Below are 10,370 nucleotides of genomic sequence, written 5' to 3' on the forward strand. Positions count from 1 at the left end.
AAAGAGAATGAGCCTATAGAATATAAAGCTGAGTGAAGCACCTCAATCAGAAAAAAAGATAAATATTATGTGAGACTGCCATTGTAAAAAGCCGAGGAAAAGTTTATGCACAGAAAGAAACATTCTTTGTAGCTTGCCAGGAGGGAAGGAGCAAAGCTCACTAACCAGATAGGAGATCTATTCCTCTAGTGACGGGAAAGGGAGTACACAACGAAGAGGAGGCTAGCACACGATGACCAAGGTAAAAGGGACTAGGAAATACACAAGAGTAAAAGACAATAGGGATAAGTACTTTTATATACACAATCCTGTAATAACTAATAAGACAATTTATGAGTGGGTACATAGGTAGACATGTAAATTGAGCAGATGTGGGATATCATCTGAGCATATATATACTCATTAGCATATATATATATATGCTTGACAAAGGATATTTCCATATATGTATTTGTATGTGCCACAAATACTCCTCATCTATCCAGGTATATAGCAGAAGATCTAGAAGGCAAACTTCTTGGTCATAACCAAACACTTTGAGTCTTTGGGGGACACCTAGGGCAACTGGCACAACATCGTCCATAAAGACAATGTCCTATGTCCTATTTTGGTGAGTAGAAACTCCAAATTGTGAGTGGGGTCTCCACCAGGACCTTTCAAGTTCAAATGACCCACATATCAAGCCCAGCAGTTACTGATGTCAGCCCTAATTCCAGGCGATTTTATTAACGGAAGAAATCTGCGGGTCACCTAATCTTAGAGCCATAGCATTCTAGAGCTCTAATACATTGTCAGTGTTACCTGTTAAAAAATAAAGTGCAGTTGACTTGCCCAGTGTCATTCATTAATTATTGTCCTTGCTGTTGTGAGGTCAATTACAACTCATAATCTCTCATCAAGTCATTCTGCCTCACAGTGACTGTACAGACAGAGTAGGACTGACTGTCCCTGTGGCTTTTTGAAGTTATGCATGTTTACAAGAGCAGAAAGCCTCATCTTTATCCCTCAGAGTGGCTTGCTGATTTGAACTTCAGACTTGGTGGTTAGCAGCCCAGCTTGAAAGCCACCAAGGTTCTGCATTCGAACGCCAGTGAACCTTTAAGAGAGCAAAATGCCCTATTGGGTTTCCTAGGTTATAGTCCGTGTGAGATCAAAGCTTTTTTATTAGAAAAGCAGAGCTACTGTTAGCTTCAAACCTCTGATCAAGGTAGCAGCCCAAAGTCAGCATCTTAGAGCTCTTCGAGCGTAACCATTGGGCAACTTACATTGTCTTTAGTTAAATTCAGACTCGATAGCAACCCTCTACAGCAGAGCAGAAGTGCCCCGTGGGGTTTCCGAGGTGTAAATCTTTTTTTTTTTCCCCCGAGGTGTAAATCTTTAGGAAAACCGGCTGTTATATCTTTGTCCAGGTGCGTGGTTGGTGAGTTCCAACTGCTGACTGACCGTGTTAGTGGTCCAACACTTACCACACCTTCACCAGGCCTTCAACTGTGACAGGGCTCTTTAGCTCTCCTCGGTGCTCTGGAAGCTACTGGGTCCTTACTCTTCCTGAGGTCTAGGCTGGAAGTCACAGTCGCGAGGGCTCTGGGGTCCTTCAGCTTGTTGTTAAAAACCACGGAGCCATTAGTTGATTCCAACTCAGCGACCCTAGGCAGGGTTTCTACGACCATGAACCTTTCCTGGAGCAAACAGCCAATCTTCCTTCTGGCCAGTGGGTAACTCACTATGCCACCCGTGCTTCCTGTTTGCTCCTTCGGCGCCCTAAGATTTTAGGATGGCTACTGGTCCCTCCTGTTATGTGAAATCATACCTAACAGTTTAAAAAGAAACATATTGGTATTTCACGTTATTGACCAATCATTTTAAAAGCAAGTTTTTTTTTTGTTTGTTTGTTTTTTAATAAAACGCGTTGGTAGCATCACTTGGAGGTCTGCATTTGGTGGAGAAGTGACTAATACAAGATAAAGTGAAAAGTGGAAACACTTGCAGAGCCCGGGCCTGGCGTCCAGACCAGGTGGCCCTGGCCCCGCCCCCGGGCGCCGAGGGGCGTGGCGGCGGCCGTGGCGGGCGGATGGGTGGGGCGCCGTCTCGCAGCGTCGGGGTCTCAGGCCGCAGCCTGCGCCATGTCTGCGCCCAGTCGGGGCACGGAGCTCGGTAAGGGGCCTGCGGGTCGCCGCCCCCCTCCCCCCGCACCTCCGCCTCCCGCTCCCGCCCTCCCCTGGGGATGGCGTGGGGCTCGCCTCCGCCCGGGACCGGAGTGGTGGCTTTTGGGAACTTGCGAGGCCCGCCGGGGCGCCCGGGCTGCCCCTCGGAGGCCCGGGCTCCGGTGGCTCTGGCCGCGGCGGGAACTGGTAGTGCGCGCGCGGCCGCACCTGCCTCCCCTGGTGGCCGGCCTTTGCGCCCAAGGCTGAGGCCGGAAAGCATTTGATCTTCACCTTCCAGTGTATTCGGTCAACCTTCTAACTTCCTCGTTGCAAAAACCCAACCCAGAACAAACGGAAACCTTCCTTTCCCCTCTGTTAACCCAACTGTTTCTCAAGTGTGTGCACGCCTGGTGGAAAAGTTGCCAGGTCTCTAGCCCAAATTTAACTTTGCTGAAGATAGTGTGTGGTTTTGTGAGTACGACGATCTGTCGAGGTTCCTGTGCAGATCTCACCTTCTCGCTGACTGCTCTTAGTCAAATGCTACTGAAGGTCAGAGGACCTAGTTTGGATTCCCTGGAAGGTGAACTATTATTTGTATTTCAAACGACAAAGCCACGAACGAGAGAAAAAGCAGAGGGCCGCAGTGTAAATATCATCGCTTGACAACATTTGTATTCTGGTTCTTTAACCTTAGCTCTATGACTTGGGAAACAATCATTCGGAGTTTCAATTGGATAGTGGTAAAATGGTCATAACAGTCAGTTGTAGCGCCAAATCTCAAACCAAACTCACTGCCGTCAAGTCGATTCCGACTCATAGCGACCCTGTAGGACAGGGTAGAACTGCCCCTGTGAGTGTCTGAGACTAACTTTTTACAGGAGTAGAAAGTTGCATTTCTCCTGCTGAGTGGCTGCTGGTTTTGAACAGCTGGCATTGCAGATATGGAGCGCTGTTGGTATATGAAGCCCAAGTAGTGGTTACGCGGTCCACATGGTCGCCAGTTCAAAACCTGCAGCAACTGTGTGGGAGGAAAACTGGGCAGAAAATTCTACTCCAGTGAACAGGTACATTGACTCGTGACACTTTGCTGATCGCAGTTCAAACCAGAACCAGTAGAGGGGCTTCAAAAAATGTGTGAGAAAAACAATGCAGTGATAATGGAATTTTCCTATGCATTTTTGAAGCCACTTGGTACTTATCTGAGAAGTGGTCTGAGGATTAAATGTGTAGTGCTTGGTAGATGGAAGGTATCTACAAATGGTTTGGGCTTGACTACCAAACTTTAGTGGTTTGAACTCACTGAGCCTTGGTGATGCCGTGGCTAAGCATTAGGCTGTGATCTGAATCATTAGCAGTTCGAAACCACCAGCAGCTTCTTGGGAGACACACTGGGCTTTTTATTCCTGTAAGTAGTTACAGTCTCGGAAACCCACAGGAGAGTCACTGGAAGTTGGCATTGACTTGATGACAGTTTTGGTTTAAGGGCAAGGCGGAAGAAAAGACTGGTGATCTGCTTCCATGAAGCTCACAGTCAGGAAAATCTTGTGGAGCAGTTCAAATCCTTCATACATGAGGTCACCGTGAGTGGGAACAACTTTTAAAAAAAAATGTTTAAGTTAGTGTTCAGTGAATGTTGTTAGTTGCAGCCTCATCTATTCATACTCGGGGCAGCCTCATGTGTGCTGAGTAAGAACTGTTTCATAGGATTTTTGGACGCTTTGACCTTTTGGTCAAAATTGTCTTCCAAGGTGCCTCTAGGTGAGTCGGACCTGCCAACTTTTCATTGAGCTGTCCAGTGCTTCACCATTTGGACCAACCAAGGACGCCTTGTTCAATAAATAATAATAATACTTATCTAGAGAGTTTAGTTTTAAGGAGCTAATTTGGAGAATCAACTCACATACTACTAGGTACCATGGAGTTGGTTCTCATCCATAGCAACCCAGTGCACAGCAGAATGAAACTCTGCCCTGTTCTGTGCCATCCTCGCAGTTGTTCCTCTACCTCAGCCCACGGATGCAGTCTAACTTGTTAAGAGCCTTCCTCTTTTTCACTGCTCTTCCACTTTACCAAATATGATGTCCTTCTCCAGGGACTGGTCTTTCCTGACAGCATGTGCAAAGCACGTAAAACAAAATCTTGCCAGCCTTGCCTCTAAGGAGCACTCTGGTCGTACTTCTGCCAACACAGATCAGATTGTCCTTTTAGCAGTCCATGGTCCTTTCAGTATTGTCCAGCACCACAATTCAAATGCATCTATTCCTCTGTGGTCTTCCTTATTTAATAGCCATCTTTTCCATGCACATGATGTGGTGGAGAATACCCTGGTTTGGGTCAGGCACACCTCAGTGCCCAAAGGAACATTGTTCTTCAGTACTCTAAAGAGGGCTTGTGCAGCAGACTTCCTGAATGCATTATGTCTTTTGATCTCTTCACTTCTGCTTCCATGAGTATTAATTGTGGATCCAAGTAAGACAAAATCCTTGACAACTTCAACCTTTTCTCCATTTATCATTTACCAATTTTTCTTTTTAAAATTACCATGTTAATTTTACACTCTAGACATCAAGAGAGGTTTAGAAATTTTTGTTGAATACTAAGAATACTAAGAATTTCTTTTCTCTCTTTATAAATACAATAGATTATTTCACCAAGTTGAAACTTTTACTCATTGCCCTTTAGCAGTTTGGTTTTAAATTCTACTTCTCCTTCTGTAATGTAGGCTTTGCAATAAAGAAATATTGCCTAGGCCCTGTTGGTGTCGTGGGTTATGCCTTGGGCTGTTAACATCAAGGTCAGCAGTTTGAAACCACCAGATGCTGCTTGGGAGAAAGATGAATCTTTTTACCAACACGAAGAGTTCGAGTCTTACACCTTCCTGACAAGATCACTGAAGAAAAAATGGGTGCATAAACAAATGTGAAGAAAGCTAATGATGTCTGGCTATTAAAAGATACAGCGTCTGCAGTCTTAAAGGTTTGTAGTTAAGTAAGTGGTCATCTAGCTGGGAAGCAACAAAGGCCACATGGAAGGAGCATACCAACCTGTGTGTTCATGAGGTGTTGATGGGAAGAGGTTCAGAAGTTCAAAAACAAGCAACCAAATCAATGTGAAAGGTATGAATGTATTGGAAACCCAAAACCTACCGGTAAGATAATTGGACAGTTCCTCTCTGACAGGCCGCACAGTAGGGATGTTAAATCCAGGGTGCTGTAGAGCACTGATGAAACACGTAGCTATCTGGTTCTTTAATATTTTTTCCCCTTACAATTAAGGCTTATGTTTCACCTTATTAATATTGTTAGATCTATGTATGTTCATTTGTATAGTTAAGATTGGTTAATGCAGAAAAGCCAGGATGGATGACCCTTCAGAAACAGTATTGGGAGTAATGGGTCCCTAAGGATACGGAAGAAAGCAGGAGAGAAGCAGGGAGCTGATATCAATGATGATTGTATAACCCCAATCAAGGGGAGCAAATAACAAAATTATAGGTGAATGGATATATTGGATGGATATATAAGATACCGCTATAAAATATACATAATAATAATAATAAATAACAACAATAAGGGTTCCTGGGGGGAAGGGTGGGGAGGGAGGGGGATAAAGGGGAGCTAATATTAAAGAGTTCAAGAAGAAAGAAAATGTTTTGAAACTGATTTAAGTAGCAATTGTACAATTATGCTTTATTTATTTCAATTATGGATTATGACAACTGCAGGAGCTCCCAGTAAAATGATAAGAAAAAAAAAGAGAGACTTTAGAAGTCCACAAGCGTAGTTCTTCCCTGTCCTGTAGGGTCACCATGAGTCAGAATCGACTCAATGGCAGTGAGTTCAGTTTTGGTTCCGTCTAGATCAGAAGGATCCCTTGTAGCATAGTGGGTTATGTTTTGGGATGTTAACCACAAGGCCAACAGTTCAAACCCACCAGCCCCTCTGAGGAGAAACCTTTCTCTTTCCCTTAAGATTTTCAGTATTGAAAATTCACAGGAGCTTTTCTACTCTATTCTCTAGTGCCACTATCAGTGGCAATCCACTCAGTGACAGTTAGTTTTATCACTTGTTTATATTTTGTTTTATAGGCTTCTGTGCTAGTCACCTAATTTGGTGTCAATTTAAGGATTAAGAGTGCAGGAGTGGAGTCTAGCCTCTCAATCTGGAGATAGCCAGTACCAGTAAGACTTCTGTGTGGTCATGGCCTTCTCCTGAGAATTCTGGGAAATCTGGGACTTCCTCCTTGGATATGGAAGATACCTCTCTCTCTGCTCCTTCTTGGGAGACATTGCAGAAAATAAGCCACATGGAAGCAACCAGACCTCTGAAGCCGGAGAAGCCACAGAGGGACCCCTGCCAGCGCTGAGTTGCTTATAATACCACTGGACCCAAAGACTTTCTACCCACTGGCTTGTGATCATCCTGCATTTGGCTTCATTGCATGTGTTTTGTGAGTCTGAAGATGACTTTATAGGTTGATATCGGACATGTGGGCTAATATCAGACTTATGGACTTGATCTGGACTAGGTGGGATATTTTCTCAATGTTCAATTCCTCTTGTATATAAACCTTTCCCTTGTATACATCTGTGTGTCCATGGATTTGTTTCTCTAGTCTACCAAGACTAACATATTATGGTACCGGGAGTGGGGTACTGGAGAAACAAATTATATAGATGGAGAGTGAATGTTTGTTTGACTGCTCCCTCATGGTAGTGTTTCTTCTCTGGTTAGCCAGAAGTCAGATATATCCATGCAGTTTACTGAGTTGTTTTCTGGAAAGAATATGGGAAGTTAAAGTTTTGATGATTATGTTTGGTTGTAGTCTTTGGTTATTCCTGTGTGAAATGGTAAAAATGAATGTGATTAATGTACACTTTGAGCTCAGGGGTAGAAATCACCACTTGAATGTCTCAGACATCATGCTGCTTAAGGAAAATGGCCAACAGAGGTCAAAATGGCTGACATAAAATGGCCAACAGAGGTCAAAATGGCCGACAGAAGGCCAAAATGGCTGACATAAAGCATGGATCTGTTTTGATGTCTTCAGAGACCTTATCCCATATTTTTATATAAATAGAATAATTTAGATAAGCTAAATAAGGATTGAACTTGACTGTTTTAAGAATTGAGTTTAGTATCTGAGTCTATGTTGTTTATACTGATTTCTTCTGCTTATTATTGTAGATCTAAGGATGTATAGAAATGATTTGGGGGAAGTATGAAAATAGAGCTTGTAAACCCACATGCCTTGAGCCATTAATTGGATCATTAGATGGGTTTAGGACACCCCAGCAGAGAAGTCTCTGAAAAGATAAGCCCTTCCCAGTATTTTGGAGCACTCAGGACATTTTCATTCCAAGAGACTTTACAGATTGAAGATAAAGAAAAAGGAACTCTTTGGATTTGAAGTTTGAACTCTAGTGGATTTTGTCAAAAGCTGGAAAAATCTGGAACCATGAAGGAAACCCCTCTCTAGGACTGAACGCTGCAACCATTATGGCACCATTGCCAACGTGCAACCATTATGGCACCATGGCTCCGCCTCTTAATACAGTATTATTAAAATTCATTTTCCTTCTATTTTTAAAGATATTCCAAGAGCCTTAAGAAGAATGCAATAGTGTGACTTCCTTTCAAATGTGATTACCTTTGGAGGCTTCTGGAAAATATGGGTGTTGTACTAGGTCATCTGCAGGAGGCCTGATTTGTGTAGTATTTTCATGTTTGGCTGGTATCCGCATTGTTGGCAGTTCGAAACTACCAGCAGCTCCTCGGGAGAAAGACTAGACTTTCTACTACCATAAAGAGTTACGGTGTTGGAAACACACAGGCAGTTGCTTTGAGTTGGCATTGACTTAATGGCAGTGAATTTGGTTGGATGAGGTCATCTCTAAGCATCTTTCTGCTCCACAATGATAGCTATTTGTAAGTGTAAGCTCTTGTGTACAAGAAAGGAAACATTTCAAATATGGGGGTAGAGAGACATGATTTAGTGGATTTCCAAAATACATTAACAAGAGATTGTTTTAGACACAGATCCATGATTGGAATCATCATTGGCTTGGATTACTTAAGGCAGGGGTCCTCAAACTACGGGCCCACGGGCCATATGCGGCCCGCCGAGGGACTAAGCAAAAAGAGCCTCTCATTAACTCCCCACCCACTGCCCAGTTACTTCCCTCTCAGTGTGACCGGAGAGGACAGAGTAGAGCTGCTCGTTAGGGTGTCTGAGACTGTACATTTTCACAGGAGCTGACAGCCTCATCTTTCTCCTGTGGAGCAGCTGGTGAGTTAGAACTTGACATTAGCAGCTCAGTGCTTACCCTTCAGCACTATCGGGGCACCTTTCACTAACTAAAGAACCCAATTATCAGAATTCCAATGTCATCTCATTGTACTCAGTGGCTATGGGTAATATTGTAGTGACAGAAGGGAGATAATCTTCATATTCTCTAAATGAAAGACATACACATTGTCAAACTAATAATTGTGTGCAGTTCTCTATTTAAATGGGACATCCTCGTGTGAATGCTAACTTTGATTTTATCCTTAGAAGTCTTTTGCTTTTTGCTTGTAAATGTGACTGGTGAGCCCGTCTCTCATTATTCTGATACTGTTGTGGTATGTAGAAAACAGTATAAAGTAATCATTTGGGCTTGTTGCATAACTAAATAATTAAAAGTCTTCCATGATGCCTGCTAAGTTTGAAAAACAGAAAAAGTTTTATTTAAAGCATCTAAACCCTGTGGATTTTAATTGTTAGGAAGGAAGACAAGCTTCAAGCATTTCTTTAAAATAGATTGCCGACGCCAGGAACGAGAGACTGGTAAATGAGACTCAGACAGAGCCCTTGAGGACGCAATTTCAACATGTCACTAGAAATGGTTTAAGTGGAGAGCGCTGGCCCTTTTAAAACACTGACTGTCACTGGAGGATTGGGTCACCTTGAAATGTGTTCATCTTTGAGTTACAGGCATAAAAAGGCACTTTGAACTCTTTCCGTTGACTTTGGTGTGTGTTGTGTGTGTGTCTGCGGATGTACCTCTCCTCAGCCTGCCTCAGCCTTAACAGTCAGTTCCCTGGAAACCAAAGTGAATGCAAGTGAAGGATAAATGTTTAATCTCTGCTCCAGCAAACTCTACAGGCTTTTTAAATGCTGAGACACTCTGCCTGCAACTTCTGGCCCTCTTTGTATAGTTAGGCTGCCTTCCCCCAAAGCAAAGTCTGAGATAAGAGTCACTTCTGGTAATGACTTCCCTCAAACAGTGCCACTTACCTGGTGCCTTGGTTCTTTGGGAAGGGAGGTAATGATGTGAAGGTTGTGGTCTTTCAGCTCTGGTGAAATATCCAAATGAACTACTCTCAAAATAAGCGTTTCAGCTGAACACCGATTGAACACATTCCTTGTCTCCACTGCTGCCCGTGTGTGTGATTCCATTCAGCTGTCAAGAATTTGACTTTGAGCTAGAGCTCTGGCATTTGTAAGGTATAGGTAAAGATAGCTTATCTCCTACGTAGAGTAATAGTATTTCTTATGAATAATTCAAATCTTTTCCTTGGAAAATAAAATTGTCCCTACTTAGAAAGCTATTGTTTTAGATATGATATGATATAATATATATGTAATGATAGTTGTGTTGTAACAGCATAACTTTGACTTAGGAATGACCAGGTGACACTCTTGAAAGAAGAAAACTGTATTAGCCGGCGACTCAGAGGAACTAGTATTCTGGAAGATCTTGGCCCTGAATGTCTGGTGGGCATAGGTTTTATGTTTTATCTGCATGAGTAAGGTCACAGAAGGGGACTAGGCAGGGATTTCTAGCGCAGATGGAGTGGGTGGGGTGGGGGTCATTAGTAAAGGAGGACTTGGGTTGTGGGATGGGTGTGTTCTGGAATGAAGAAGTACATGGAGTGAGGCAGTGCATAGGGTTTCTTTTCCAAAGGTTAAAAAAACCTATTAGGATTTTCCTTACAATATGATGTGTAATATTATGTGATATATATATATATATATGATATGTATCTATCACATGTGCTATACAATATCTATGTAATATTGTGTTAGTCTAGGTACTTTTAGAGAAACAAATCCACAGCAACTCATGTATAAGAGAGAGTTTCATGTAAAGAAAATGTGCATCATGAAAACATCCCAACCCAATGCTGCCCAAGCCCACAAGTCCAACATTAACCCATTAACCCAACACCAGTCCACAAAGTC

At 42.9% G+C, this 10,370-nt stretch overlaps 1 protein-coding gene across 1 annotated transcript in view; it reads left to right on the plus strand.

Annotated features, from left to right (window-relative positions):
* Positions 1–2,092: 2,092 nt before the first annotated feature.
* Positions 2,093–10,370, plus strand: part of DERA (deoxyribose-phosphate aldolase) — a 189,321-nt gene continuing 181,043 nt past the window's right edge. Inside the window, exon 1 of the mRNA XM_045288489.1 lies at positions 2,093–2,154. Coding sequence (XP_045144424.1) covers positions 2,124–2,154 — 31 coding nt within the window. The 5' untranslated portion in view covers positions 2,093–2,123. The remainder of the gene's footprint in view (positions 2,155–10,370) is intronic.

Source organism: Echinops telfairi, unplaced genomic scaffold, assembly GCF_000313985.2.
Source record: "Echinops telfairi isolate 266 unplaced genomic scaffold, ASM31398v2 ScPeMD7_21;HRSCAF=78, whole genome shotgun sequence".
NCBI lineage: Eukaryota > Metazoa > Chordata > Mammalia > Afrosoricida > Tenrecidae > Echinops > Echinops telfairi.